The sequence below is a fragment of the Rattus norvegicus genome, chromosome 19 (genome assembly GCF_036323735.1).
Source record: "Rattus norvegicus strain BN/NHsdMcwi chromosome 19, GRCr8, whole genome shotgun sequence".
In the NCBI taxonomy this organism is placed as follows: Eukaryota; Metazoa; Chordata; class Mammalia; order Rodentia; family Muridae; genus Rattus; species Rattus norvegicus.
The window spans coordinates 64,409,544-64,436,705 of NC_086037.1; the positions used below are offsets into that span (position 1 = coordinate 64,409,544).

General features: G+C 53.7%; 2 protein-coding genes across 5 annotated transcripts in view; one reads left to right on the top strand and one right to left on the bottom strand.

The window, feature by feature from the left end:
* Positions 1–83: 83 nt before the first annotated feature.
* Positions 84–26,828, top strand: Necab2 (N-terminal EF-hand calcium binding protein 2). 4 transcript variants are annotated; one of them, NM_133415.2, is made up of 13 exons: positions 456–616; positions 3,392–3,416; positions 5,425–5,533; positions 7,535–7,560; positions 7,691–7,788; positions 17,432–17,568; positions 20,023–20,141; positions 20,270–20,349; positions 22,591–22,644; positions 23,103–23,215; positions 25,036–25,113; positions 25,894–25,985; positions 26,343–26,825. In NM_133415.2, exons 1-13 carry the CDS (start codon positions 518–520, stop codon positions 26,369–26,371), a joined length of 1,059 nt encoding a protein of 352 aa, NP_596906.2. In that variant the 5' UTR covers positions 456–517; the 3' UTR covers positions 26,372–26,825. The 4 variants fall into 4 exon arrangements, with proteins under 4 accessions (XP_063133817.1, NP_596906.2, XP_063133815.1 ...); XM_063277747.1 differs by lacking the exon at positions 7,535–7,560 and having other exon boundaries at positions 84–616; positions 26,343–26,828; XM_063277745.1 differs by lacking the exons at positions 456–616; positions 7,535–7,560 and having other exon boundaries at positions 623–3,416; positions 26,343–26,828.
* Positions 22,981–27,162, bottom strand: part of Slc38a8 (solute carrier family 38, member 8) — a 36,329-nt gene continuing 32,147 nt past the window's right edge. Inside the window, exons 13-14 of the mRNA XM_063278261.1 lie at positions 24,176–24,943; positions 22,981–23,473 (exon numbers count right to left, since the gene is read on the bottom strand). The gene's annotated coding sequence lies outside the window, so the exon portion shown is untranslated. The remainder of the gene's footprint in view (positions 23,474–24,175; positions 24,944–27,162) is intronic.

The following is a 27,162-nucleotide window of genomic DNA, read 5'->3' on the forward strand; positions in this document are numbered from 1 at the left end:
AGCAGAGGGCGCTCGGGGCTCGCCGGACACCAGTACCACAGGGGGGGAGGGGACCGGGGGTCAGCGAGACCCTGGCAGGGACAGGGGCACAATCCCGGGGGCCGCCACCCTCCTCCACACCCGCCCTCAGCCCCGAAACGAAGCTATTCCCCTCTGCGACCGTGCCTGGGTCCGGTCGCCGGGCCCCGCGCCCCCGCGGGCAGTCCCCTGCCTCCGCTCTTGGCCGGCAGGGTGGGGGTGGCGGGCGCGGAGCACGTGGCTCGGGGTCCGGGGAGCCCCCCCACCCCCCGGCACTGGCGGTCCCCGCGGTGTCCGGGCCGCGGGGCCGGCGGCGGGAGTGGCGCGCGCGGGCGGGCGCGGGCAGGGGGCGCGCGGGGGCGCGGCCGGGCGGGGGTCGGCGGGCGAGATGTGTGAGCGGGCGGCGCGCCTGTGCAGGGCCGGCGCGCACAGGCTGCTCCGGGAGCCGCCGCCGCAGGGCCGCGCGCTGGGCGGGCTGCTGCGCTGGGTGGGCGCCAGGATGGGGGAACCCCGCGCACCGCTCGTCCCCGACATCCCCGCCGCGGACCCCGACCCCGGGCCCGCCGCACCGCGAGGGGGCACAGCCGTCATCCTGGACGTGAGTACGCGCGGGACCCTCCGCCGAGCACGGCTGGGTGCCTGTCCGCACACGGGACCCAAGGACCCTCTCCACTATCCGCTCTCTGCCCGTTCCCACATCCCTGCATCCTATCTATGGCTGAGACCCTCCTTGGCGAGGGCACCCCCCCAGCACAATCCCCAACTCTCATTGCCGCTGAGGCTCCTGTCCCCCAGCTCAGACCGTACGGTCCTCTCCATCCCTGCCTCCACTTTATGTCATCTCCACATCCCATAGCTGGGACCCCTTCTTCCTGCCGGGACATCCCCTCCGAGCCCCCAACTCCGCCGGGACCGTATGACCCTCACCTCCGTTCTCTTCCTCCGCTTTCTTGCATCCCCATGTCCCATAGCCTGAGACCCTCCTCCGCGTGGGGACCTCGAGCGCGAGCCCTCCCACCCCCCAGGCCCCCATCGCGGCTGAGGCTTGGGTCCGCACCCGGACGGAGGACCCTCTCCTCAGTCGCCTCTCTCCACGTTCCCGCTTCCACTAATTCCATAGCACGGGCCCACCTTACTCCCCTCGCATGGCGGCTGGGTCGTAGGTCCTCCTGAAACCCGCACGACCCTCTAGATCTCCCTTCACATTCCCGCACCCCTGTATCCAATAGCCTAGTCCCCCAGAGCTGTCGTAAGTCTGGCCACGATACCCCTCTTCGGGTCCTAACCAAACCCTCCCTTGAGTCTCTGCGATTGGGACAAGAGCACGGCACCGCCAGCCCCCTCCTCTCGATCCCGGATTCTTCCCTGATCTGATACTTCTGAGACCAGCGCCACACACAGCCCTGAACCACTGCTGCTCTCTTCTCCGCAGAGGAAGTTGAGCTTCCTGCTGTGCCACTTTGAGAGCGAAGCCCCTTCCCCACCTCCTCTCTTTCCATAGAATCAAAATCATTGCCTGGACCTAAGGGTCCTCACCCCCAGCTCCACCTTGAGCAGCGCCCTTCACTCTCTTCTGTTCTTTCCTCCTGACTCTTGGACCCCAGACTCACTCCTCACCCGACCTAGTTCCTCATGCACCCCACCCCCACACCCCCCACACCCCACACCACCGCTCTCCCACCCCCACCCCCGCAGAGTGGAGTGACATACAGGCAGGAGAAGGTTGGTGGTTCGTGGAGGGGCTTCTGGGGGATGGGACTGGTCCCAGGGAGTGCCTGCATATGTTATGGGGTTCTGAGAGGATTTGGGGGTAGTTTTGGGTGTGTGCGTGAGTTCACGTGTGTGTGCCACACACCCCTACAAGTGTCATGGAACTAGAAACCCTATCCCCACTTTACTTCCCTTGCTAGATCTCAGAACCTGTGGGTGTGTCTGGGCAGGAGGGCTTTGGAAATGGGTGTTTTAGTGCTGCCTTGGGAACTCACAAGCAAGAGATGCATGTCGCACACGCACACACACACACACACACACAGAGAGAGAGAGAGAGAGAGAGAGAGAGGGAGGAGAGGGAGAGGGGGAGAGAGAGAGAGAGAGAGAGAGAGAGAGAGAGAGAGAGAGAGAGAGAGAGGTGCACACACACACAGCAGGATCCAGGCAGAGTCCAGAGTAGAGGTGGCAGCTTGCCCTCTTCCAGAAAAGCCTTGTTCAGCCCCTCCCTCTGCACTTGCTCCTGTGCTGACCGAGCCTCTTTCTGTCCCTGTGAGGTGGGATATGGAGTAGAGAGAAAGTGTCACTCAATTTACCTGGTGTCATTTGGGGCCACATCAACCGAGTCGGTTTCGACAGCCAGGCCTCTTGAGGTCAAGGGGTACCCAGAGAGCACACAGTAGTTCCCTTATCCAGTTGCTTGTGGGCTGCAGGTGAGCAGAGCCATCTGTTTTTTGTCTGACTTAGCAGGTCCCTGACAGAGCTCCCAGACAGAGTCTGGGAAAACCTGTGGAGCTGGAGGACCGGGACATGCCCAGGGACCATCTCAGACCTTACAGTGCTGGGACACCAGCCCCTAGGGTATTAAAAGGCAATTCTGATTCAGTGGCCCAGGGTTGGACATCAAATCTTTTTTTATGAGTTGGGAGGTCTAGCAGACCCCTTGGTCTACCTGCCTGGGTTATGGTCTGGGCTGAGCAGCTTTTGGAATTGCCTTGCAATTATTAGAACAGCCTAATGGCCCTGGGCACCCAGCACCCGCCATGAACTGACTTTAAGGGATTCAAATGTCAGCAAAGCAGCAGGTCCCAGGTTAGGAGTGTTTCCCCGTCCCATCTCTGCTAGTTGCAACCAGAACATCCCTGCCTGCCTCACCCCCATCCCATAATGACGCCATGCTTCTCGTGGGCTGATCTTGTCACCAGGTTTCAAGATCACCTCCTTCAGAAGGAACCCAGGCAAGCCAGAGCAAGGGGAGGTGGGTCCTGAAAATGGTGGGAAGGCTTGGAGCTCCCGTGGCCTTCCGAGCACGGCTGGGTGCAGCTGTGCGCTCAGCATTGGAGGAGTCTAGGGGGATGAGTGTGCGTACACCTGCAGAGATGCATGTGGGGGTGTGTGAGTGTGTAGCACGAGTGTGTGTGTCTGTCAGCAGCCGTGGGCAGGCTGGCGGCGCGGTGGGAAGAGGGATTGATAGCTTATGGAGGATGGGGAGGGCCTCTGCCTGCTGCAGTCTCTCCAACCTGGGTCCCAGCCTGGAGGTCTCCTGGGGAAGTTTGGGCTTCACCCAAGCTGTTCCTGGGAGAGGGATCTCAAGCTGGGTTACGAGGCTGCTCAGGGCACCTGCCCAGACTCATCTCAGGACTGACTCCAGCCCTCCTCTCTCCAGATTTTCCGCCGTGCGGATAAAAACGGTGAGTTTCCTTCTAGGTGCTTCGTTGCCCGCACTCTCCCTGTCCTGGTGCTTCATGGGAAACAGCTAGGGGTGGGAACATGGACGACTATGGACCTGAGGGTGAAGAGTGCAAGAAATCCAGAGGCTAAGTGCTGTCACTGCTCTGTGCCTCGGTTTCCCCTTCTGTAAGCTGACGTGGTAACAGCTGTCCTGTGTTGCCCTGAGCTTTGGGGTGAGGTAAAGAGATGTACGTGGGTGACCTACAACACTGCAGAAGAGAACCCTTGCCTGTCACCTGCCCTGAGGCCCTTCCCAAGTGGGTTTTAATTCAAGGTGGCTCCGGCCTTGTCCACCTCCTCTGCCCTTCCTAGGAGCTGTTGTTAACTGTCCCACGTGGTTGTGGGTTGGGATGGAGCTCTTTGGGATCTGGAAGGACAGGGGGACAGGCTTGGGCTAGGATCATTATAGAGGAGTGTTGCCCTCTTGGGCCTGTCCCAGGGATGGTATGCATCTTCCCAGGCCTTGGGGACCACCTGCAGATTCCACACACAACACAGGGATGTAGGGTACCAAAGGTGTGGTAGCACTGTGCAGAGCCTATACTACCCAGGGAAAGAGGCCTGGCCCCTGCCCCCCACACAGGTCACAGGAGTGTCAGCTTGGAGCCTTAGACTGCACCCTCCTGACCCCCACCACTCCCACAGGTTGGGTGATTGAACTTGTCTTCTCCGTTGAGGCCATTGTGCCCAAAGCACAGGAGGGCCTCTGTGCCAATGCATACATCTGCCAATGTATGCAAGATGCCTTCCATTATGAGAACAAGGCTGAGTGTCTCTGGGAGGCTCTCATGATTGACTAGCTTGGATGTGGTAGACACGGGGTAGCTAATCCCCAAGGGAAGGCTAGTGTGAGAGGCCTGGGTATCACCCTCAAAGACTGGCATTGTTGTTCAGCAGAAGGGTGAGGACCAGCCAGCCCTTCCATCCAAGGATGTGAGGCTCACAGGTTCCTGCTATTTGAAAGGTCATTGCTGCAGGCTGGGCTCCTGCTCATTAGTAGCACCACCTGCAAACAGCCCCACTTGGGTCATTGGCAGAGGTGATGAAACTGCAGGACAACTTGTCTTCTCTAATTGGACCAGAGGCCAAGTGGAGGATATTTTCCTCTTAATAGCTCATCTGTGCTCATTAGGCCTGTGACTAGCACCCAAGGTAAATGTCAGAGGATCTGCAGGCCCTGTCTTCCAGCTTCCTGTTCTCTCTGGGTACAGAGGACACTGAGGTACCATCCATGATAAGCAGGTGGAAACAGTCAAGAGGGAAGCCTGGCCTGGTGTTAGCACACCCCATGCTGTGCCCGGGACAGACATGACTAATCAATTACAGCACACATTCATTGAATCTAGCATTGGCTTCAGCTTTTCCATGCAGCCCAGCTACGCCATGAAATATGGAGCCACTGACTACCCCTCACCCAAAAGGTGGGGGACTGTGCTGTTACCTACCATGTGGCACAAAGTCCTGCTCTAGGGTAGGTTGAAGGTCTGAGCTCAGCCTGCTGTTGCCTTGAGGAAGGACGGAATAGAAGGACTATCTTCAGACTGCTTCAGAGCTGGGACCTGGGGCTTGGATTGAGCATGATCCCTGATAGGCTAGTGGTATCAGGTTAAGCATGTTGCTTAAATAATGTCTATGTAAGGGGGCTGGGGATTTAGCTCAGTGGTAGAGCGCTTACCTAGGAAGCGCAAGGCCCTGGGTTCGGTCCCCAGCTCCGAAAAAAAGAACCAAAAAAAAAAAAAATAATGTCTATGTCAGATGACTGAGGGGAGAGCAGAAGGGGTGATTGCCTGATAGAGCATGAAGGTATCTGCTCCCCAGAAACCAGTTGTCTCCGATGGTTTGGGATTACCTGTCAGTAGGCCTCAGGCTGACAACAGGGAGTTTGTCAGCTGAGGACAGGCTGTAGGCTACCATGCGCTCTCTTCTCTGAGACAAGCAGTCACTTGTTTCCTTGCCTGTCCATTGCAGACGACGGGAAACTGTCCCTTGAGGAATTTCAACTGTTCTTCGCGGATGGCGTCCTCAATGAGAAGGAGCTGGAGGGCCTCTTCCACACCATTGATTCAGACAACACCAAGTGAGCCTGGGCTACTGTGGGGCACCCTGGGATGTGTGGGCTCCTCCCTTCTTCACAGTGCCAAGGTCCTGTTTAAGGGCAAGAGGCCTAGAACTCCCCTGACTCAATAATTCAAAAGTCAGACTTACTTGATCCTCGCTGCCAAGCTGCCTGAGCCCCGTGTGTGTGTGTGTGTGTGTGTGTGTGTGTCCCACAAAGTTTGTCTTTTCTGAGCGACCTTGGCCAAACGGGGAGAGACCCTGGGCCTGCTGCAGTATACGCAGGACTGATGGGAAGTTGGCTGTGGCCCTGCCTGCTATCTCTCCATTCAGTTCTAATCCCAGCGTGACCTCAGACACCGCTTTCCCTGTGAACCACCATCCCAAACCACCCTACAGTGTCTATGAATCCCAACTCTAGCCTGAACTCCACTTCTGTCTTTTTTTTTTTTTTTCTGGAGCTGGGGACTGAACCCAGGGCCTTGAGCTTGCTAGACAAGCGCTCTGCCACTGAGCTAAATCCCCAACCCCTGTGAATTCCACTTCTGACCTTGGAACAAAATGAACTTGTTTCTGTAACCCACTAAGAACTTGGACCTGTGACTCAGCCTCCCAGGACACCTGGCGTCCAGAGCCAGCATAAGTGTGCAGTGTCCTTCACTCATCTTTGTCTGATGCCCCTGAATTCTGCCTGGGTGGGCAACAGCCACCTGGTCACCTTCCTCTGCCCCACTGAGGTGCTGAGGACTAAAGTTTCTAGGGGTGCTAGGGCAGGTGGGATCACTTGGGGGGCCCAGAGCCTAGCGGTGATGTAGGTACATGGTTACTACCGGGCCACTTTGCAGTTTGCTTGTAAAGTGGTAGCCAGGAACTGAGGCTGGAGACCTGACAGGGTGTAATTTTCTGAGGATGTCTTTTGGTTCTCATAGTAGAGCAGGGCTCTCTGTGTCCAGGCCATCTGAGGTCTTAGCTTCTCTGCAGCCTCTTGGGCACACATTCTTGGGATGCAGAGGCAAGCGGACCTCTGAGTTCAAGGCCAGCCTGAGTGAGTTCCAGGACAGCCAGGGCTACACAGAGAAACCCTGTCTCAAAAAACAAACAAACAAACAAACAAACAAAAAGATCCAAAGAGGTTGCCCTGAAGGATGGGGTGGGGTTGGGGGATCTATCCCTATAGGGAAGGTCACAATTCTGAAGACATTCTGGATTCTTGACTCCAGTATTCCCTGAAGTAGACATAAGAAGCAACATTTCCGGTTGTCTGAGGCACTCCAAGGCAGTCGCCGGCCTTGGAATCTACAGACAACCTTTTCTCAGATGGGCATGGCATCTACCAAAAGCAGTCCTGAGCCAGGGTAGAGGCTAGGCCCAGAGAGGAGGCATCAGACCCCACACAGACCCTGCTGGTCCCTCTGCTGCAGCTTCTGGTGCTGATGCCTTCACGCACCTCCCCAGATCTGAGCAAGGACCAGCTCCTTCCCTGCTTTAGTCTAACAAGTGAAGTTCAGGGCTAGAATAGAGGCTGACCCAGAGCCCCAAGAGTCCTAGGAGGGGCAGTAGTATTGTTTTGACAACTTTTGATAGTCACAGCCCACCCTGCAGCCCTTTCCCGTCTCCCAGGCTCAGCCCTTGACTAGTCCCAGCTACTCAAGATACGGCCCACAGGCTCTGAGAGAAACCTTGTGCCTTCAGGTATGGTGGCATAGGTCTGTGGCCACAACACTCAAGATGCTGAGGCAGGGGGATCATGAGAGTTCCAGGTCAGCCTGGATTGCAGAATATAACCTTGTCTCCAAATGAGGAAAGAAAACAGAACGTGCTGGGCAGGACAGGTGGCTTGCCCCCTCCTCTACCTTCCTCTTCTACCTTCCAGGAAGTGGGCTCGCATCAGTGCTTAAGATGTGGGAGGGGGGAGCAATTGTTTTAAGGACTGCATAGAGGGTCAGAAGCAGGCCTGCTGACTCCCTCTCTCTCTTTCTCTGTCTCTCTCCTTTATTCCCTCCCTCCCTCACTCCCTCCAAAGCCATGTGGACACAAAGGAATTGTGTGGTAGGTACCTGGAACAACAGTAGCCAGAGGAGGGCAGAGCAGTTTGGGCCTAGGTGGGGCTGGTGGGAGGGCCCCAGGGAGAGGGATGGAATCCTCTGTGACCCCTGACCTTTGCAACCTCCTTCCTCAGATTACTTTGTGGAACACATGGGAGACTACGAAGATGTCCTGGCCTCCCTCGAGACTTTGAACCACTCAGTCCTGAAGGCTATGGGCTACACCAAGAAGGTCAGTGGGTGTGGGTAGTGCCTTCGGGAAGCTAAGACCTGAGCGCCTGTGTATTCTAGATTTTTCTGGTCATTGGTGTTCAAGGGTGTCTGGATGTGTGGGGACAAATGTTGACCTAGGGCTCGCTGAGGAGTGGAGATAAGCCACGTTCTGAAAGGAGCACCTTGGTGGATAGCCCTGTCTGTAGGCTGTGCATCAGAGTGTGAGGGCCTTTCCCAGGGTCAAGGCTGGTCCTGGAGTGGAAACCTTGTGAAGCAGGAGTCCCCGAGTGATTGGTTCCTTGAGGCACAGAACAGACCTAAGGACCCGGAATCAGAGATTGAAGGTTTATGTATCTGAACTTGACCCAGGAGTGTGATATTGTCTCCTAAGTGGCTGACCCATGTGCAGTAGAACACTTAGCTGGTCTGGCCAGTGACCAGGTTGAAGGATTATAGTGTCACTTTCTTCGCCTGTGAAGCAGGAGCATCCTTATTCTCGGCCTTGAAGGAACTGAAGGAAGAGGGTCCTCTAAGCTGCTGAGAGCAGTACTGTGTGTAGGTCAATCACAGCTCCCTCAGCTTCTCACACAGCCTGTGCCATACCCTGTCCACAGCGGGCTGGAGGGCTCCTTCTTGATGTGCACCCAAATGTTGCTGAGTTTCAACCCCCCTACACACACACACACACACACACACACACACACACACACAAACGCAGAGACACACACACAAACACAAAGACAGATAGACAGATAGACACACCCACACAGACACACAGACACACAGAGACAGACACATACACACAGACATACACACACAGATCCACACTACAGACAGACACACACGTAGAGACACAGAGATAGACACATACACACAGACAGACACACATAGACACACACTACAGACACACACAGACACACACAGATCCACACTACAGACAGACACACACACACAGATCCACACTACAGACACAGACAGACACACAGATCCACACTACAGACAGACAGACACACACTCACGCATACAGAAACACAAAGACACACAAAGACAGATAGACACACACATACAGACACACAGACACACACAGAGACAGACAGACACATACACACAGACACACACACTACAGACACACATTACAGACACACAGACACACACAGACTGCCACTGTGGCATTGGGCTTTCTGTTTGTGAGTATTTAAGACACTGTAAGAGCGCCTCAGGAAGGCTGTTCATTGTGACAGTTTTACTGACAGCCCCAGTGTCCCTGGTGGCTGGAGCATTAGTGGGGTGTTCCAGGCATGGGTATCGGCCTGCTCTGCTGCTGCTGGCTGTGAGAGGAGGGGAAGATGGGTTGCGCAGCAAGCCCCTCCTCGACCTCTTCCTTCCATGGAGCAGAGCTGTGAGGCAGTAATGAGGCCTTGGGCCCTCCTTACAGTGGTCTGCCTGCTCTTTGATCATGGCTCACAGGAAGAAGAGGGGCTGAACTCCTCCCAGGAGGCTCAGCACAGCCTTAGCTGTGGGCACACGTGGCCTCAGGTGGTCATGGCGGTCCTGATGATGCAGGAGCCGAGTATTTCTTTTTTTGTTCGGTATCTCCTCGATGGCTTGTTCGTAGAAAGGCAGCTCGCTGGTGATCTTTAATGCTTCCTTTGTGTGCTGGCTGTTTTTTATGTCAATTTGACATAAGCGAGAGTCCTCCCAGTTGGTCCCAGTTGAGAAGATTCCCCCCCACAGATTGGCCTGTGGTGTTTTCTTGATTGATAGTTGATATGAGAAAGCCAGGCTCACGTTGGGGGGTGCGATCCCTGGGCTGGTGGCCTTAGATGCTTGCTATAAGAAAGCCGGCTTGGGGTGCTAGCCAGTGAGCGGCACTCCTCCATGGCCTGGCCGCAGCATTAGCTCTTGGGTGTCTGCCCTGACTTCTGTCAGTGGACAGTAATGTGGAAGTGAAAGCTGAAAGAAACCCTTTCTTCTCCAAGTTGCTTTTGGTCACAGGGTTTCTGCACAGCAAGAGACACCCTAACTAAGGCATCTTTCGGTCCCTGAGTGGTAGCTGAGTGTCTCGATTTCCATTGCAGAAGTCCCGTCCCCGTTAGCTGGGTTAGTCTCCTTCATGCTGGCTAGCTTCAGCTCCTCTGGTGCCCGTGGTTCACGTGACATATTCTCCAGAAACTAACGCATCACAATGACGCTAGACCCCAGCTTTTCAAGTACATCTCTCCAGCATCTCTATGCTAATTGCAATATTAATGCCAGCTCTTATTTTAGAAGCCTCCTCAGTTCAGCCTATGCCAAAAAAAAAAAAAAATGTTTTTGCCTTCCCCCTTTGTTCTGTCTTGTCTTGGGCGATGGTGAGGAATATGTTCAAATGCCTGTGGGTTTTTTTTTTTGTTTTGTTTTGTTTTGTTTTGTTTTGTTTTGTTTTGGTTGTTGTTGTTGGTTTGTTTGGTTTTTTTTTTTTTTTTTTTTTTTTTTGTGATCTGATGACTTCGCCTCAGCCATCGATGGGTGGATTCTATTTTTAGATTCCCTTGTATTGAATAGTCCACGCTCCGCGATGCACTCTCATCAGAGCGTCATCCTTTATCAATCCCTCACTCGGCTCCGTCACCCACGGAGGGCCTTCTCTTTGCATTGGAGCTGAGATGGGATAATGGCCCGGGTAGCTGACCGTACAGCTGGACATCTTCTGTATGAGTCACCTTCCCTGACACATGTGGAAGTGGGTTTTTGTCTTCTACTAAAACACAAAAACGTATCCGGAACTCCTGGGTCAAGGGACTGACTGAAAGGGTAGGGACTCTTACTTTATTGTGTGCCTGGAGTCTACAGGACCTTGAATCCCCTGGAATGGAGTCCCAGATGGTTGTGAGCCACCATTGGGTGCCGGGAATTAAACCCTAGGTCTTTTGTTGAAGCTCTTAAGCAATGAGCCATTTCTGCAGCCCTGGTCACAGGTCACACCCTGGTCACAGCCAACCCTAAGTTAACCATTTCCTTTTCGGTGTGTTCCCCTTTCTCTTTAACAAGCCTGGACACATTGTTTGCTTTCGTGATCAGTTATACACGGCGTGTTCTTATGATTCTTTTCAAAAGTCTAAACTGTTGTTTGACGGACAGACACTTTCTGTAGAGAAAAACAACAAAGTCCTTAGGCATTTGCGAGGTCGGGGCTGTCACAGTTTGAGAGCACTTTAGGAATGGCCCATTTCTAAATTTCTCTAAGATTTGAACCCTCCCTCCTCCTCCTCTCCCTTCCTCTGGCCCTTCATCCTTCCTTCCCTTCTTCCTCTTTCTTTCTTTCTCTTTTCCTTCCTTCCTTTTCTTTTCCTTTTTCTTATTCAAGACAGGGTTTCTTTGTGTAGCCCTGGCTGTCCCAGAACTCTCCTTGTAGACCAGGCTAGCCTCAAATTCAGAGATCCACCTGCCTCTGCTTCTGCCTTCCAAGTGCTGAGATGGAAGGCATGCGTGGGCCGCCATGCCTACCTCTTCCTTTTCTTTCATGTCGTTTGTTGACCCGAGATCTTATTGTGTAGACCAGGCTGACCTCTAACTTACCATCCCTCTGCCTCAGCTTCTTCAGTCCTGGGAGTATAAGTGTGTGCCACTTCCAGTGCTTCTGAGGGTGCTGACTGTTTTAATAAGCCGTTTCTCATAGCCAGCCCCACACACTTATTTAATATGCGTGTTATGTTTTCTTTTTTTTTTTTTTTTTGGAGCTGGGGACCGAACCCAGGGCCTTGCGCTTCCTAGGTAAGCGCTCTACCACTGAGCTAAATCCCCAGCCCCGCGTGTTATGTTTTCTAATTTCTTTGTGCTTCTTCTTCTAATTCCTGCCTTCTGTTGGCTTGGGTTCATGGTCATGACCGGTCTTTTTTTTCCCTCGTGAGAATGAAATGCTTTGGTTAGAATAGGAAATTTTGAAATATAAACCATTGACCTTTGGTTCCCGGCCACCACAGATGGTCTTTGTCCCCAGCATTTTCTGAACCATCTCTCGAATTCACTGGACCATGATAAAGGCAGGTGACCAGCAGGCTTCCTCCCCCATCGTGTCTTGTGTGGACCCGTCTTTTGGCCGCCTGACACTGTCACAGGACCTTGAGAGGGACATTTGGAGACTGTGGGACATCAGACCTGAAAATAGATGTTGTGTCTTTGTTGGGAAATGCATGCAGCTGAAACGTACTCTTTAAGAGGACAAAGCTGGTCTCCCCTGCACGGTAGAGTGACGCCTCCGAGATGTCACTGCCGGCTTTGGAACTGTGTGCCTGTGTGTATCTGGGAGCCCTGCACCAGTACGTGCGCCTGCGTGTGTGTGTGTGTGTGTGTGTGTGTGTGTGTGTGTGTGTGTGTGTGTGTCTGCTTCTCTTTCCACAACCGTGGGTCCTGGGGATTGAACTCAGGTTGTCAGAATTGGCTGCAAGTGCCTTTGCCCACTGAGCCAGCTCGCGGCCCCTTTCCCCTGTTTATGGTTTTTCTAGTGCATCTTTCTTGTTGAACAGCAGAGAGCTGACTTTTCACACTAAATAGTATCTTATCACTTAATTATTGGTTTTCTCTGTATACTTTCATCTATTTTGTTTGATGCATTTAGACTTTTATCGTATTTTTTTAAATTATACCGAATCTTAGGTGTTCAGTAAAGCAGAGTTCAGAATACAAACTGTGAAGTGTCAGGTTCAGGCCACTGTTCACGCAGAACCTTGAACATGGAGAAGGTTCTGGTGGATGATATTGGCAACTTTTTAACGTGCGATTCTTTAATTTCTTTAAATGTTTTACTATAAGTGCTGTCAGAGGCCAGAAGAGGGTGTCAGGTCCCTTGGAACCAGAACTACAGAGGGATGTGAAGCACCGTGTAGGTGCTAGAAATCACGCCTGTGTTGTCTGAAGAGCAGCGATCTTAACCACTGAGCCGTCTCTCCAGATGCAATATTTTTAATATGCGGTCAGAAAATCTTTATTTGCTGCCTTTTACCGAATATTTTAACACTGTCCCTGCAATTTTTAAGAGTGTCCATTTATTTATATTTATTTTTAAAGATTTATTTATTTAAACTATATGAGTACACTGTAGCTGTCCTCAGACACACCCGAAGAGGGCATCAGATCTCATTACAGATGGTTGTGAGCCACCATGTGGGTGCTGGGAATTGAACTCAGGACCTCAGGAAGAGCAGTCAGTGCTCTTAACCACTGAGCCCTCTCTCCAGCCCTATTTATTTTATTTTCTGGCAGGGTCTCACCTCAAACCCCTACACAGCCTTGAACTCACAGAGATCCTCCTGCCTCTGCTCCCAGGTACTGGGATTATAGGTGTGTCTTAGTTAGGGTTTCTATTGCTATGATGAAACACCATGGCCAAAAGCAAGCTGGGGAGAAAAGGGTTCATTCATCTTACATTTCCACATCAATGGAGGAAGTCAGGACAGGAACTCAAGCAGGGCAGGAACCTGGAGGCAGGAGCTGATGTAGGGGCCATGGAGGGCTGCCACTCACTGGCTTGCTCCTTGTGCCTTCCTCAGCCTGCTTGCTTAAGGAACCCAGGACCAGCAGCCCAGGGGTGACAATGCCCACGCTGGGCTGGGCCCTCCCCCGTCAAATAAGAAAATGCCCTACAGTCTTGTCTGCAGCCTGATATCTTATGGAGGCTGAGGTCACCTCCTCTCAGATGGCTGTAGCCTGTGTCAAGTTGAGGTAGACGTATGGAGTACACAGCGTGTACTACCATGCCTGACTGAGAATGTCTCCTTAAAAACTGCTACTTGGATTTACTAATTTTTCATTTATGACTGGGCACATTAGTTGCTTTTTATAAATATGGGGGTTGGGGATTTAGCTCAGTGGTAGAGCGCTTGCCTAGCAAGCACAAGGCCCTGGGTTCAGTCCCCAGCTCCGAAAAGAAAAGAAAAAAAAATATGGCCATATATATGTATATGTATATATATATCATAAAATACATATCATACCATGGCTGTCACAGATCTGCCCACTCCTTCCCATAGCCTTCAGGGGCAGCGATCAGGCATGGAGGGTCACTGAACTAAAGAATATGAACAGAAGGCAGGAGAGATGGCTCAGTGGTTACAGATGCTGGCTGCTCGGTCCAGAGGACCTGAGTTCAGTTCCCTGCTCACACCCCCTTCTAACTCCCGCCTTCTCTTCTGGCCTCCACAGCCACCTGCAGACACATAAAAATAAAAAAAGTCTTAAGAAGAATGCCCACAGGTCAGATGTAGTGATGCACACCTGCCATTTTAGCTACTCCCCAGGCTGAGGCAGGAGGATTGTTAGGAGTTCCAAGACAGCCAGAGACCCTGACTCAAAGAAAGAATATGAGGAGTTGGAACCTCTTGATACCCAGCCTGCCTGCTTTATGACAGCTGGGTCCCTGTCCCCAAGGTTAGCAAGGCTCACAGCAGCCTCCCCTTCAGCCCTAAAGGATGTAACAACAGCCTGGCCACACTGCGCCCTTGGTCTCCTTATCTCTCCTCGCGTTTTCTCATTTAAGCTCGAGCGTCCTGGCGGTATTGCAGCTGGCCCTGTCTGCCTGATTGAGTGAGATTGCAGAACCTTCTGCTCCGGCTTCTCTCTGCACAGCCTTTGCCGCTCTGATGGGGAGCGCCCCGGCTGCCGCTTGTTTAATCAGCTCCGGAACGGTGCCTGCACCCAGGGGACTGTAGATGCCTTTCTTCATAACGAATGCTCCGGCTCGGCTGACGGGTCTTGTTCTTCCTCGGCTCCAGGCTTTCTTTACCTCTTTCACACTCTTCTTTCTTGACGGTCAGCTCTACTTCATTGATTACAGCTTAGAGGATAAAAAAAAAAAAAAAAAAAAAAAAAGAACTTCATTTTTATCTTATCCAGTGGCTTCTGAAGCCAGGTGTGGTGACTTACACATTTACTCCCAGCATTTGGGCAGCGGAGGCAAGTGGACCTTTGAGTTCATGGCCAGCCTGGTTTGCATAGTAAGTGCAGGCTAGCCTGGGCTACACAGTGAGAACCTGTCTCAAAACACAGACACACACACACACACACACACACACACACACACACACACACACACACACGTGCGCGACATGGATCAGCAGTTAAGAGTGCTTGCTACTTTCCAGATCACTGGGACTCCTAGCAGCTGTGTTAGGCTGCTCTGGATTACCTATAACACCAACTTCAATATATCTGGTCTCTGCAGACACCCTCATACACAAGAACACACACACACACATGCACACACGCAAGCACGCATGTACCCATGCACATACACACATGCATGCACACATGCACACACACACACGCATGCACCCACACACACACACGCATGCATGCACACACACACGCACACACACGCATGCATGCACACATGCACACATACAAGAAACGTCTCTGGAAACATGTTCCGTCCTATTCCTAGGCCATTAAAAACATTTCCTGTTCACTTTGGGAATTCTGAGATGGGAAAGATAGAATCTCAGTAGTTTATTGGCTTAATCTGGTCATCGAGATGGCTCAGCTGGTCAGGAAACTTACTGCCAAACCTAAGGACCTGAGTTCAATCCCCAGGACCCACATGGTAAAGGGAGAGAACAGATTTCCACAGACTGTCCTCTGACCGCCACACATGCATCATGGCACATGCACTCACATACACGCACACATGTAAAGAAATAAACAAGGGAACTGTTAATGGCTAACAGGTTTCCTTCTTTACCTCTGAAGCCACTGCTCACCTACAGCTCCTCTCTTAGGGGATATTTCCCTGTGGCTCAAGCATGGATGTTAGGGCAGATTCTCAATGGCTGCCTGTAGAGCCATCTGGAAAATCTGAGTGTTCCACAGGGCTCTGGGTGCCTTCTGCAAGTGGCTTTGTCCCAAGGCATGTGGACAGCCTTCCTGACCTTTCTACTGTGGAGCTGCTCTCTTGGCTCTTGGTGGAGGAGAAAAGGGTGATGTCTCTGTCAGTTCCCCCGGAAGGTGGCCTTGCTTTGGAATTCACAGTTAGTGCAGTTAGTGACTGCCTTGTCAGGCACTGGTCTGGTTGTCGTGAACATACTTCCCACTCCTGTTCTGTCCAGAGCCCGCCTTTCTCCTGTGGGTTTAGGGGTTGTTGATGGTGGTGGTGGTTTTTACTGTCTTCTGTCACCATGCTCATCTGGAGGAATTCAGTTGTCAGAGTCCATTGCTCTCTAGGCCATGGGTGGCCAGTTTGTTAGAAAGACAGCTAGAAGATGCTTATATCTCGGGCTAAGATGTCTTCTCCGCCTGGGTGTGCCCACAGTGGCCCGGAGCCAGGCCTCGGGACAGAATGTCCGCCTTCGTGTACCCTTTGCTGTGCCGCCCCCCACGCCTCATTCCTCGGGCCCTCTGTCTCCCTTCATGTTTCCCAATGTGTAATTATTGCTAATTAATTCCCAGTCAGAGTGATGGATAGTTTAATTTGCTTTCCTTGAGAGCCTTGCTTTTCCCTGCTTTGCCAGGGACTGGGCATTGGTCCAGTGTGCAGAGGGAGGGGCGGCTCCAGAGGGGGACGTCTCAGCGGTCGAGATCCAGCACCTCTCCCCAGTGCTGATTACCTCTGCACCCCATTGATGATAAGAAGTCAAGCTTCTCCCACCTTCTCTGCAACCTTCTGCAGAGGCAGGAATCGCAACAAGGGACGTCGGTTCCGGTCTTGTCAGGAGAGGCTCTACTATGCCCCAAATGCCAGAGCGTGCAGGAAAACCCCTCACCCTCCTCTCTCCAGAGCTTGCTCTTCACCGTGTGCACCTGCCCGCCTCTCCGCTCTGTCCCCTACTCCTGAGCACATGCTTTGGGGATTTCCTGGGGAGCCATTTAGCCCTCTTGCCTATATAATTCTCCTCAGTGAGTTGTCTGAATAGCAGCATGGAGACTCAGGGGCACAAAGACTTTTTTCTTGTAGAAGAAGGAAGGGAGCAGAGGTCATCTCTCCTGGTGCTTTCTGCTTACTGCGGCAACTAAAACACCACCATCTGTGATTGATGGCGTCATTACCATCTCCCTAACCATCATCACCACTACCATCATCATCATCACCACCACCACCACCATCATCACCAGCATCACCACCATCATCACCAGCATAACCACCATCATCACCACCACTATCATCATCATCATCACCACCACCACCATCATCACCAGCATCACCATCATCATCACCAGCATCACCACCACCACCATCATCACCAGCATCACCATCATCATCACCATCATCACTAACACCACCATCATCACCAGCATCACCAACACCACCATCATCACCAGCATCACCATCCCCAGCATCTCCCTTGCTATTTTCGCCATCATCAGTCCACTAACACCTCTGTCACCATAACTATCCCTGTCACACTGCTACCACTTTTATCCCTGCAGCTACAGCTTACTGTCTGCCCTCTGGTCACCAGGGGGTAAGATGTAAGATAGTACCCACAGCTCTCTAGACTTGCAGAGGTGATCCAAATGAAACAGTTAGGTCCACCTTTGGCCTCTGGAGGTGGGGACCTTGCTTGGTGTACCCTGCAGCTTCCGGGATGCAGGAGAAAGTACAGGGTCCCACTGTGCCACTTGAGAGACATCGGCCCCAAGGCGTGCCCAGCCACTGAGCTAACTCACACCCAGGTTCTCTCCCGATGCCCCAGGTGTATGAAGGTGGGAACAACGTGGACCAGTTTGTGACCCGCTTCCTTCTGAAGGAGACGGCCAATCAGATCCAGTCGCTGCTCAGCTCTGTGGAAAGCGCCGTGGAAGCCATCGAAGAACAGACCAGCCAGATCCGGTGTGTGCGTGGGACCTGTTGGGGTACTCACAGCAGCCTGACTTGTTGTACCCCCTCAGATCTGGGTGCACAAGTTGCTGCACCTCTCCGTGTGTTTCCCCAATTTCTCTGACTGCAATCTGAGGACAAACTTAGGACCTAGCACCTGAGTCACGAGGCTTACGTGGGACAGGATGTGCTTAGGAGAACGTCCGGTATGGGATGTGAACTCCTGAGAGCTGCAGATCTTACCACAGTTCTTGTTCACGTAACAATGTCCTTCTGAACGCTGGGAACCAGTTTGGGGAGTGGGATCCGGCTGCAGGTTGGAAACACAAATGCCACCTTTCTGAGGGAAGCGTCTTCTTGTCAGGAACCCTGTGAGTCTCCAAGGGCTCCCTTGCTACCTGGAGAGACTGAGGGAGCTATTGAAGGCAGGGCAAACATACTGAAGGAGACTCTGGAGAGGTTTGGAGTGCACGGTGTTGCTCTTTTGGTCTCCAGGTATGCTGGCAAGCACCCAGAGGTTTCTCATGGCCACCGTGGGTGCAGTGTGCCCAGGCTGGGTCACTTCAGTCTTTCTAGCTGAGAGGGGTCTGCTCAGCTTTGAGCCCTCCCAACCCTCACTCCATGCTGCCTATAGCTAACTGAGCACACTCCTGCTCGGAGCAGTCAAGGAGAAACGGGACCCACACACAGCTGGGCAGTTGTCAGGAAGCCCAAAGTCATGGCCTTGGCTTTCTCTGGGTACAACCTCAGTGTACCTGGCAGAGTCGCAGTGCCACCAGGATGTTCTTTTTGCTGTGGGGTAGGGTTTGAACGAGTGAAGTTTGGTCAGTGAGGCCCTCCATCAGGCAGGATTGTGAGGGGCCTCTTTTTTTTTTTTTAAAGATTTATTCATTTATTATATATAAGCACACTGTAGCTGTCTTCAGACACACCAGAAGAGGGCGTTAGATCCCATTACAGATGGTTGTGAGCCACCATGTGGTTGCTGGGATTTGAACTCAGGGCCTCTGGAAGAGCAGTCGGGTGCTCTTAACCGCTGAGCCGTCTCTCCAGCCCGTGAGGGGCCTCTTAATGATGCCGTTGCCAAATGTTTGCCCTCAGCACCTGGAAAAAATGGTTCACGATTCTGCCTATGTGAGCAGCCTTACGATCCTGAGCCCCCAGTGTCACCAGCCACCGTCCGAGGAACAGATGACTTCCCCTTTATTGACTTGTTATTATCATCTTAATCAAGCTCACCCCTTTTCTCCTGCTGCGGATAGATAGCAGCCTTGGGCAATTTTCCTGGCTGCCTTCCTACGCTGCATGGCTACATCCGTGGTTCTACTCGCCTGTCCCCACTGGGAGGGGATAACCCTGGGGTGTCAGTGGAAGGAGTGGGTGGTGTGTCTTGATGGGAAATCTGTTCCACGCCCACAGACACCTCATGCTGGCCCACATATCAACACTTTTGGCTTCAGGCCCTGAGTTCCCCAGGGGAGGCTACCGTGTGTCCCCACCCCAGAGCAACTCCCAAGGGCGCTGCGTTCCAGGAAAAGCTTTTATGCAGACTCTGCTGCCTGAGCGGCCTCCCACTCGACCTTTCATGGTCCGAGGGACACTGCATTTGTTGCTGGTTTGTACAGATTTGGTGATTCACAGCTCAAAGCCTCCACTCGCCTTGTCTCGCTGAGGGAGCTGAGCCTGCTTCCTCGGCATGGGAGAAAGACTTGTTAAGCTTTCAGGGGTCAACAGGAGACAGATTTCAAAATGTGCTAAAGGGTTCAGAGGCGGAGTGTGGGGGTGTCACCCACACACCCTGTTGATTGGTAAGTCTTAGTTGGTTTTGCAAGGCTCCCTTTGTGCATAAGGAACTGGCTGTTCACCCTGCAGTTTTGGAGACCCTGCTGGGTGGCAGTCACCGTGCTAGGGGCACAGCATGCCTGTTGAGTCTTGTGCATGGATGTGTGGGTAAGAAAGATGAAGCTCAAGCCAGGCTCCGTTTTGTCTTGCTACCTTGTTTGGGGGTGGGGGTCTTACCGACACAAAACTAGGTCTTCCATCCATAGCACAGTGGCCTCTACTGAGATAGGAAGGGGGGAAGATACACGGTGTCTCCTCAGCCTGGGCTCAGCCTGTGGCTGGAAGCTATGAACTGTGAGGTCTGCCAGATAGATGCTCAGCTTTACCTCAGCTATGGAAATGAGCCTGAGGGGCACAGGGGCCTGGCCTCTAGAGTCTGGCACCGAGCTATGCCGCAGCTGACCATATGGCCTTGGTCAAGTCATCTGCCTCGTGGATGGTTTTTCCTCCTCTGAGAAAATGAAGGCCCCTCTGCCCATCCCGCCAACGTGGGGTTATAGGGTAGGTCCGGGCACATTTCAGGATACAGTCAATGCTTTGTAAGTGCCCAGTGAAGGCAGTAGAGGTGGCCTTGGTCACACGGGTGCCCTCATCAACATTCTGTTTCTCCTTCATGCACTGCAGACAGGACCACTGCAAACCTAGTCCTGGCGTCAACGAGAGCCGCTACGGAGGACCCACTCCTCCCTACATCCCCAACCACAAGCTTGTGGTCCCGGAACCAGTGAAGAGCCTGCCTGTGGGTAAGAGAGCATGGGTGGGCACTGCCCTCCAAAGGGATCCAAGTAATCTGCACCGGGGTCTAGTCTAGGGGCTGGGGCTCCGCCCCCTCAGGATGGCCCCGCCCACCTCCAGGGTCTCTCTTTCTCAGCCATAGGGGAGCCAAAGGAGGAGGGGCTGGAGGTCCAGATAAGCCGGTTGGCAGAGCTGATTGGGAGACTGGAGAGCAAGGTAGGCCTGCCCCACCCCGGTCTCACCTTTCTCCCAGCCCTATCCACTTTAGAGTTTGCTGGGAAGCTTAGACGCCCTGGTGGGTTGCTGGTTGTAAGGATCAGACTGGGATCATGGTCCTGGCGGTGGGAGGGCAGGCCGCAGAGAGTAACCCAGGCACAGATAACCGCGGGGGGCCTGTGCTACGGATGTTTCCAAGAACGCTGGCTCCAAGACCAGAGGTGAAAAGCAGGTGCCAGTGGGAGCCCAGGGACGGTGGTCCAGGGCAGATTCCAAACAGGAAACTGCTGACGACTTAATACAGCATGGGAGTGTGGAGCAGACCAGCATTTACAGAGACGTTTCTACTACGGACAGTGTGTGACCCACAATGCTCTCAAAGGGGCTTGTAGATAAGTAGGCTCAGAGGTTCCTCTGTTGGAGCTGGGTTTCTGCTGTTTGGCTTTGAGTTCGTAGCTTGCCCTCTCTGAACCTGAAAGTTCTGCTTTGGTGACCGGGGAGACAGATCAGTGTCCCTCGCCAAAGGCACTGGCAGCTCAAGTTAGAGCCTGCTGTCGCAGTTAGCGTCTAACATTAGCCCCGTTAGCACTGATAGTCACCCTTTATCAAATTCCCCACACATGTGCGCGCAGGACTCCCACGCACCTGCCTACGCCGAGCGACAGGTGTGTCAGAGCCCTGAGATTGAGGTAACATGTCTTGTCTTTTCTGTATTTCTTTGGCAATGAGCTCGGGTACTTAGCGGGGCTCGGGTGTTCATTCTGAGCAACTCATGGGCGGGGCTTCTCACTGGAAGGCCGTCTGATGGGAGGAGAGGCGATATTGCCAGCTGCAGGGCTGTGGCTGAAGCGAGGGTCACCCCTCCCACGCCTCTTTTAAGGCTGCTGCCCCGGGTGAGAGCGGCGCGCGGTGGGGACCTTGTGCCCGGTTGTCATAACAACTCAGTGGGGGCCCCAGGAGGGAGGTGCTTTGAAGCTTATTTTTAGTACCCCGGTCGCCCTAACAACGAGGCTTGCTGGTAACCAGGAGCACCTAGGCGTCCTGGAGATGGGGAGGGGTCCTGCGAGGTCTCTGGTTGACCTAAGAACAAGCACTGGCCAATTCCAGCCAGCTTCAGGCTCTGCCCCCACGTGGCCAAGCACCGCCTCCAACTGTGCCTGCCAGGCAGTGGGTGGATCTGGGTACTGCTGGGTTCTCCATCTGATTGTGGAGAGGCCAAAGGGTTCCTGATAGGGCCCCAGCCTTCCAGGAGCCGCCCGTGTGTGCCTATTAAGTGACAGAAACAAACCTAAACCCGCAATCACATCTTGTCCACTGGGCACGATCTTGAGATGTGTGGACATCAGTCAAGGCTGCGGATGTGACTCAGGGGCAGGCCCTTGTTCAAACGTTTGAGAACCACCAGCCCACCTGCCGCTTTTTAAACAATGGATGAGCCTCTCGCATGCACCATGCCGGTTGGCAGAGTAGACAGGCATGGGGGCTGTGGTTGTTGGGTACCCACATTGAAGGAAGAAGAATGGATCTCTCCAGGTGGGGAAAAGATATGGTTTAAACCCAGACCCTAATGCTTAGCCCACTTGGGGAACTTTGCGGCCCTGGGTTCTGTGCTATGACATGATGATGATTGTATATCAAGCGTGTGCTCGGGCGCCAGGTACTGGTGACCCGCAGAGCTGCAGTGGTTTCTGTGTTCAGCAGAATCAGGCAGCAGCTGGCTCCGGGAAGCTGAGAAATAGATGTGGAAAGATTTTGGTTCAGGGCTTTGGGGAGGCGGCGTGCGGGCCACTCTGGGTAGACCATGGGTTTATGGGGAACCTGAAGTCACTGCTAGGGGTGATGTATGTGAGTTAGGGGATCTTAGGGCTCTTATGAAATCATGGTAAAAACAATGTCCTGATTTGGGGGCCCCCCGGGGCCCGTTACTAAGATTTCCCTGCCCCAGCTACATACCCCAAGTTTACTGGGGCCCATCTTTTGTCTCTGAATCTCCCAGTGCTTCAGAGGCCTGGACCATAAGGGCCTCTCTGCCAATTCCCTGAGTCTGGGGTCTCCTCTGAGGCTTCTCTATGCATGGGAGCTAAGTAGCCTGCCCACTAGGACTGGCCCAGGGAACCCCTGGCACACTTGGGCAGGGGCTGTAACTCTCGGGGTGCATGGTACCCCATATCCAGAGTGCAGTCTTGGGAGCCTTCCTGGAGGCAGCCTGAGTCCCAGGCATGAATCGCTGTTTTGTTCCAGACCCTCTCGTTTGACCTGCAGCAGCGCCTCTCGGATGAAGAAGGCACCAACATGGTGAGCCCCTCTCCACCCTTCTCCTCTGACCTGTTCCTTCAGCTCTTTGAGGAGTGTGGGTAGCTCCATGTCTCTGGTCACCCTCTCTGCTCACCCTTCCCCAAGGGGCATGGTGACAGAAGGTAGAGGACTCTGATTGAAAAAACATTTGGCCTGGCTCAGAACAAGGATCTGGCCTGTTCAGTCATCATGCTGCATTTGTCAGAAAGGCAGCCTACTGGCCTTGGGCTGTGCCTCTTGCTGGGGCTCCCTGCAGTCTTCTTACTGCCCTGTTGGTGGGGGCCCCACAGGGACTTTACCCATTGGGACCTGTCTCCTTTAGCTGATTTTCACATGTAAGAATAAAAAGTGTAGTGGGTTTATTTTGACCTCTCCGAAGCAAGGTCCGGGATTGGGATGATGCCCTTGTGGCTGGGGAAGGGCGTGGCACACGTGTTCACGGCCACTCTGGCTTACAGTACCTGCAGCTGGTCCGGCAGGAGATGGCCGTGTGCCCTGAGCAGCTGGGCGAGTTCTTGGATTCCCTGAGACAGTACCTTCGGAGCACTGCTGAAGAAAGGAACTGCTTCCAGTAAGTAAAGAGCTTCCTGCCGGGGCTTGGTGGGGAGAGGGAGACGCCATAGCCCCCAGGAGAGGTGTCTTCTAGACTGCAGGTCACCTGCCTTAAGGCAGAGCAGGGGACTGTGGTCACCAGTGAGGGGTCTGCACATTGCCAATATCAAGAAAGGGTGACGATGGTTTGACTGGACAGACTGGTAGATGGCCTAAGGAAGGTGCCAGAGGCTGTGTGTTGGAATGGCGTCATCGGGAGCCAGGTCGGTCCTGTCTCCTGTGTAAAGATAGACCGATAAGTAGCAGGGCCACAGGGAGAAGCCACACATGCGAGGAGGAGAGCCCTGGTTTGACTGAGGATGAGGGTTCTTTAAGGAAGAGAGAGAAGGGGACTCCACCCTGTACTCCCTGCACTCCTTGTTCCTTACCTGGGCCCTCTGGGTTCTGTTGCCCCTCCCCCCCAGTCCTTCTTGAAGGATGGGATCCTGGGATACATCAGTGTGCAAGATTTCCTCCTATTGTGTCTCCATACCCAAGCCTGCCCTGCTGTGTCTTCCCTTCATGAGAAGCCATCACCAGCCAGGCAAAGGTAGTCACCTGGCTGGCAGTCATCATTCTGTGGGGCCATACTTAAGGACCCAGTTGTTGATGGGAACCTTTGCTGTGCCTAGAGAGAGACCAGAGCAGGCACCCCCATCCACTCAAGAACCCCGGGCTCTACACGTGATTCTAGGCCAGTGCATAACGAGCCAACAATGGGGCAACAGTCAAGTTCCCTCACAGTCTTCACCCTAAAAAGAGTCCCAGCTTGAGGGGCTCAGGTGCACTTCTGCCACATGTGGGAAAGAGGCATCCAGGTGCCAGGAGGAGCTGGTGGGGACAGGGACTCTACCAGAGGCCACATGGTCACACCACTGCCGCAGACCCCTCTGAGATAGTGACATCCCTGGGATGCAGGTCATTCAGTCTGGGACAATACCTCCCGGAGCTGCAGGTTCCTCTTCTCAACCCAGGTATTTTGTGTGTAAACATCCCTCTGTGTAGATATGCATGTGTGTGTGTGTGTAGGTCAGAGGTCAGTTGGGGAGTTGTTCCTGAGATAAGTGAGTACCCAGCTTGTGTGTGTGTGTATGTATGTGTACATTATGTACCAGGGGTTGGGATGGGATGTTTGTGAGGTCTCAGGATGCTGTTGTGATGAAATCCCATAACTAAAAGCAACTTGGGAAGGAAAGGGTTTATTTCAGTTGCACTTCAGATCGCTATTCATCAGGAAAGGGAGTGGAGCAGGAACACAGAGGCGGGAGCTGCTGCGGAGGCCATGGAGGGATGCTGCTTACTGGCTTGTTCCCCCATGGCTTGCTCAGCCTGCTTTCTTATAGAACCCAGGACCACCAGGCTAGGGATGACTCCACCCTTAGTGGGCTGGGCTCTCCCTCCTTTCAGATGACTCTAGCTTATGTCACACTGCAAGGTCAGAGGACACGTCCAGGAGTTGGTTCTGTCCTCGGCTGTGTAGGTCTGGGAATCAAACTCAGGCCATCGGACTGTTTCAGTCTCCTTCACCTGCTGAGCCATCTTCCTGCCCTCAACACCATTTTCTCCAGGTTGAACTTGGGTCTCAGTCATGTGCCGACTGAACCATCAAACAAACGCATCTAAAAACCCTGCTCTCCTTGTGGACCGTGGTGCTGCTCCTGGAGACCTGGAGTCACAGTGGTCTCTGATGTCTCCGGCTCCCATTGCCCTGTAGAGGACCAGCGGGAAGAGAGGGTAAGGGCTGTGGTGTGCGATGGGTCGTCACTGCCAGCCACACATGTGCTTGTCACTTCCCTGCAGTGTGGCCGCGGTGAGGATGGCAGATGGGCTAACCTTCGTCATCTACGAGTTCTGGGAGACAGAGGAGGAGTGGAAGAGGTTGGTGCAGCCCTGTTCCTACCCCATGCCAGGGGGTGGAGCTGTGGTAAGGTGGGGCTGACTGTCTCTAGGCTCCTGTTTCTTGACACTGAGGACAGTGAAGAGCCCCAGCTTCCGTTTGCAGAGGCTTCCAGGCAAGCATCCTTTCCTGGCCAGCTTTTGTCTTTCACCCAGAGTCGGTCTGGTTCTAAGACCCTGACCCTTCATAGGAGCTGTACATGTAAATCTCTGCTCTGAGGACTGATTCAGTTTCCCTGCCTACGTCATCAGGTGCTGGGTCCTGGAGCCTTGCTGCCAGTAAAGCTGCTGGGTGTCATGGGGCTAGCCTAGCCACAGGGCTATGGCGCTGGTTTAGAGCACCCCAGCCCAGGCACCTCGCTGATCTCCTCAGACGGAGCCACAGTACTGCAGAAGTTTCTAGTTTCCCGTGTACAGCCCTAACATACAACAAGGGCAGAGGGGGTCACTTCTGTCCCTGTTCTTCCCTGCAGTGAATATTCGGGGCCGTAAGACTACGGAACTGGGTACTTTTGGGGAGGAGTGAACACAGAGGGCTGGCTCTCAGACACAACGGCTGTCCCCTGCTGCAGCTAACGGGAAAGGTCAGGGCTACAGGTCTAATCCTGTTCCCATGGACAGGCTAGCGGCTTCCTGGATGGATGGTCACAGCCTCTCTCCCAGTGCAGGACTAGACCTGGGCCCACACCTAAAGCACGCTCCCCTCATCCCTACCTCCAAGAGCCCTCCCTCCCCGGACTAATCTGTGCTCCTGACTTGCAGGCACCTGCAGAGCCCTGTGTGCAAGGCCTTCCGACATGTCAAGGTTGACACACTGAGCCAGCCTGAGGCACTCTCCCAGATCTCCGTGCCAGGTAGAGGACGAGGGACAGAACGCATGGGGGTGGGGTGCCCCACATCTTCAACACCAGTCTCAGAGAAGGGCTTCCCAGGCCTACAGGGACTGCTTGCTTGCCGCTATCAGGAATCCTGGTCCAGATGCCGGCTCTCTGACCCAAAGCTTGGTGTGTGTAGACAGGGATACCAGTGGGTACCCATGGGAGCTCACCCGAGAAGCTCACTGCAGACCTCCCTCTAGGGCCCGAGTGAGCAGCCTCGGGTCACAAAAGCCTGGTCTGGAGTACTCCCCACAGCCATTCCAGCCTCCAGGGAAGTGGCCCTGACCCCCATAAGCCCAACCACTGACCACCATTTCTCTCCCCTGCTTACAGCTGCCTGGTGCACCTCCGGCCGAGACTGACCCCTCCCAGTTAAGAAGTCCTACTGCTAGTCCCATGACCCTTCTTGTAAAGGCCAATACCCTTTTCTAGATACTTTGGTAAACAGCTGTCTTTTCAATATACGTATATATCAAAGGACTTGTATTTCCCCTGCTGTGGCACAGAGGAGGCCCATCCCCTGGCGTCCCCACACCTGACTCCACCTGGCAGACTACTCTTGCAACGATCCTGGCACGCTAGTAGGGGTGGCTTCCCCACCCCAGCCAGCTTCTGGCATCCCTGATTCTTAATAGCTGAGGCCCAGCAGGGCCCACCTCAGGTGGACAGGCCTGCTCCTCTACATCTGTCCTCTTTGATGGCCCTCTACCTAGTAGGAGCTGTGACCCTGTAGTACCCAATCTAGGCTTGGGTAGAGCCCAGGTCCCCAGCACCACACTAGGCCCACAGCCACCAAATAAAGTCTGGTTAGGAACAGTGTGTGCCATGTCTCTGTCCCTTTCCCAGCTGAAGGCAGCTGGAGGCGGGTAGCTGGGAATGCCACTGTGGGCAACACAGAGCCAAGGTGGTTCCTGGCTCTCCCTTAGCCTCAGCTGTGCTTTGGGATAGGTATCCGGACAAGTGACTTTGGTGGACCCTGGGCTACCTCAACTGTAGCAGCCACAGGAAGGGTGCTGTGGCCCTGGTTGGGTCATTCACAGGTTGGCAGCACAGGGCATTAACAGAAGGAGGGTTCTCCACAGATGGGCCCTCAGCCTAAACTGAAGCATGGCTACCACAGTAGGACTTAGAACTGGCCTCCTCCCAGGAGCCT